General features: G+C 39.8%; 1 protein-coding gene across 1 annotated transcript; it reads right to left on the bottom strand.

Annotated features, from left to right (window-relative positions):
• Window positions 1–906: 906 nt before the first annotated feature.
• LOC131413341 (putative olfactory receptor 1F12P) lies at window positions 907–1,879 on the bottom strand. The gene has a single exon (XM_058553896.1). It carries the CDS (start codon window positions 1,843–1,845, stop codon window positions 907–909), a length of 939 nt encoding a protein of 312 aa, XP_058409879.1. The 5' UTR covers window positions 1,846–1,879.
• Between the last annotated feature and the right edge of the window lie 422 nt (window positions 1,880–2,301).

A 2,301-nucleotide genomic window follows, 5' to 3' on the forward strand; every position in this document is an offset into this window, starting at 1 on the left:
ATGTTCCAGAGTAAACAACAACACAAATTTTTAAATTTTACAATGATAATTAATAGCCTCCCAGGCAATTCTTTGCAGACCACTATGAAGATTTATATAGATATACACATAGACATAGGTATAAATCCTGCTTTTTACATGATGGAATAAAGATAGGTTATAGGAAATTCATATAATATAATCATAAAACATGAATAAAAATAAAACATAAGGGTGAGAAGTAATAATCCATCTCTCATTCTCATCAATTTCTAATATGGACCCTTCACTCCATTCAGATTAATTTACTCAATACATTTACTCATAAACACCATGCTCCTTCTTACTTACAAGGCTTTCTAACGAGTTTTGAATGTTCTCATCATTCCTATGTAAAACTCATCCATGTCTAAGGCCCAGATTAAGTGCAGTCTTTTCCTTGAAGCTTTACTTGACTTCTTAAACCCTCATGAATATCTTCTCTCTTTGACCTCACATTGCAGTTCTGACTTGAACCTTTTGTTACATTGTAATTTTGTTCTCTACTGTTTTTCATGCATGACAATGTGGTTATCTACTCCTGTCTATTCTAGGAGGACAGTCCTGGGGAAATGCTCTATTCTGCACTCCCCATAGTATATTCTTTTATTAATCTGAGCCATATATGAGGTCTTAATGATGCATTTGAATGTTGGTTTCATATTTTTATTGTGATTTTCAAGGACTTCATAAGTAAATATTTGCCCACATCAATAATATTTTAGGGAGCCAGAATGAATAAGACCTGTGACTATGTCATTCTTAGAGTTTGTAGCATACTTAGGTCATTTTCAAGTTTAATTAGGTATTTAATAACTGCTGATGAGAATGAAAATGATGATCTCACTAGAATTTGCCTCCTGTTGAACTCCTTTCCACCAGTACGAATCACTGGGAGATTTTGCTATGGCCTAGAGCCTTCTTTAAAGCCCCCTGTAGCTCATTGTTCCTTAGACTGTAAATGAAGGGATTCAACACAGGGGCTGCCACCATGAAAATCACTGATGCAGCCGAGTCTTTTTCAGTTGAATGGTTGGATGAGGGGCTCATATAGACCCCTGTGATTGCTCCATAGAAAAGAATGACCAGGGCAAGGTGAAATCCGCAGGTGGAGAAAGCCTTGAGTTTTCCTTGGGCAGAAGGGATTTTCATCACAGCAGAGATGATGAGGCTGTAGGACACCAGGATACACCCTGAAGGTACCACAAAGATCAGCCCTACCACAGCCAGAACCAAGAACTGATTAAGACTAGTGTCAGAACAAGATAGAGGGAGGAGAGAGTTGATATCACAGAAGAAATGGTGGATGACATTGTTAGAGCAGAAGTGCAGACGCGACATCATAAGGGTGTGCAAGAGGGGGTTCAAAACGGCAATGACCCAAGGTACAGCCACCAGAGAGGCACAGAGGCACTGGGTCATAATGGTGGAGTAATGCAAAGGGTGACAGATGGCCACATAACGGTCATATGCCATCACTGTGAGAAGGAAATTGTCCATGTTGGCAAACATCATACAGAAATACATCTGAGCCAGGCAGCCAGGATAAGAGATGGACTGAGTCTGTGTTTGGATGTCCAGTAGTATCTTGGGAACTGTAGCTGAAGGAAGGCAGAGGTCTACAAAGGAAAGATTGGCAAGAAAGAAATACATAGGTGTGTGGAGATGATGGTCTGAGCTGATGGCCAGCAAGATGAGTAAGTTTCCAAACAGACCTGTTAAGTAAAGACACAGGAAAAGCGCAAAAAGGAGTGCTTGCTGCCCTGGCCAACTCGAGAAGCCCAGGAGGAGAAATTCAGAGACACTGGTTTGGTTTTCTTTTTCCATTGCTTGGATATATCTGCATGAAGACCCAAAGGATGAAATATTTTTAACAGAAAAATTTTTCCTTAGTATTTTTAATATACTCACCTAATCTAGTCCCATTTACTAAATATTTTCTCTTTAGACCATCCTACCTCCTCTCTCATACTCTCTCCCAAGCCGCACTGGACCTTGGGTATGTCTTTCCATTTCATCAACTGTCTTTTCATTTATCCTCCCTTGCTGGAACCTCGCCTCATCCAGGATATCCAAGGGATCTCTATACATCTCCCCACAATAGGTAGAGATTCTTTTCGTACTTGTGATGTTGATATCAACTTTTGCACATTCTGCATTGTGTGTGACTACCTGACTGTCAGCTGTGTGCTGGAACACATCCATGAGTTTGACAAACTAAATGACTCTATGCCAAACATTGAGATTTAAATGAGGAAATTTTTTCCAAATGCTTGTCCAACA

Source organism: Diceros bicornis, chromosome 14 (genome assembly GCF_020826845.1).
Source record: "Diceros bicornis minor isolate mBicDic1 chromosome 14, mDicBic1.mat.cur, whole genome shotgun sequence".
NCBI lineage: Eukaryota > Metazoa > Chordata > Mammalia > Perissodactyla > Rhinocerotidae > Diceros > Diceros bicornis.

Bases quoted from the DNA above. Each gene is read 5' to 3' on its own strand.
- LOC131413341 (XM_058553896.1), bottom strand. From the start codon at position 1,845: ATGGAAAAAGAAAACCAAACCAGTGTCTCTGAATTTCTCCTCCTGGGC.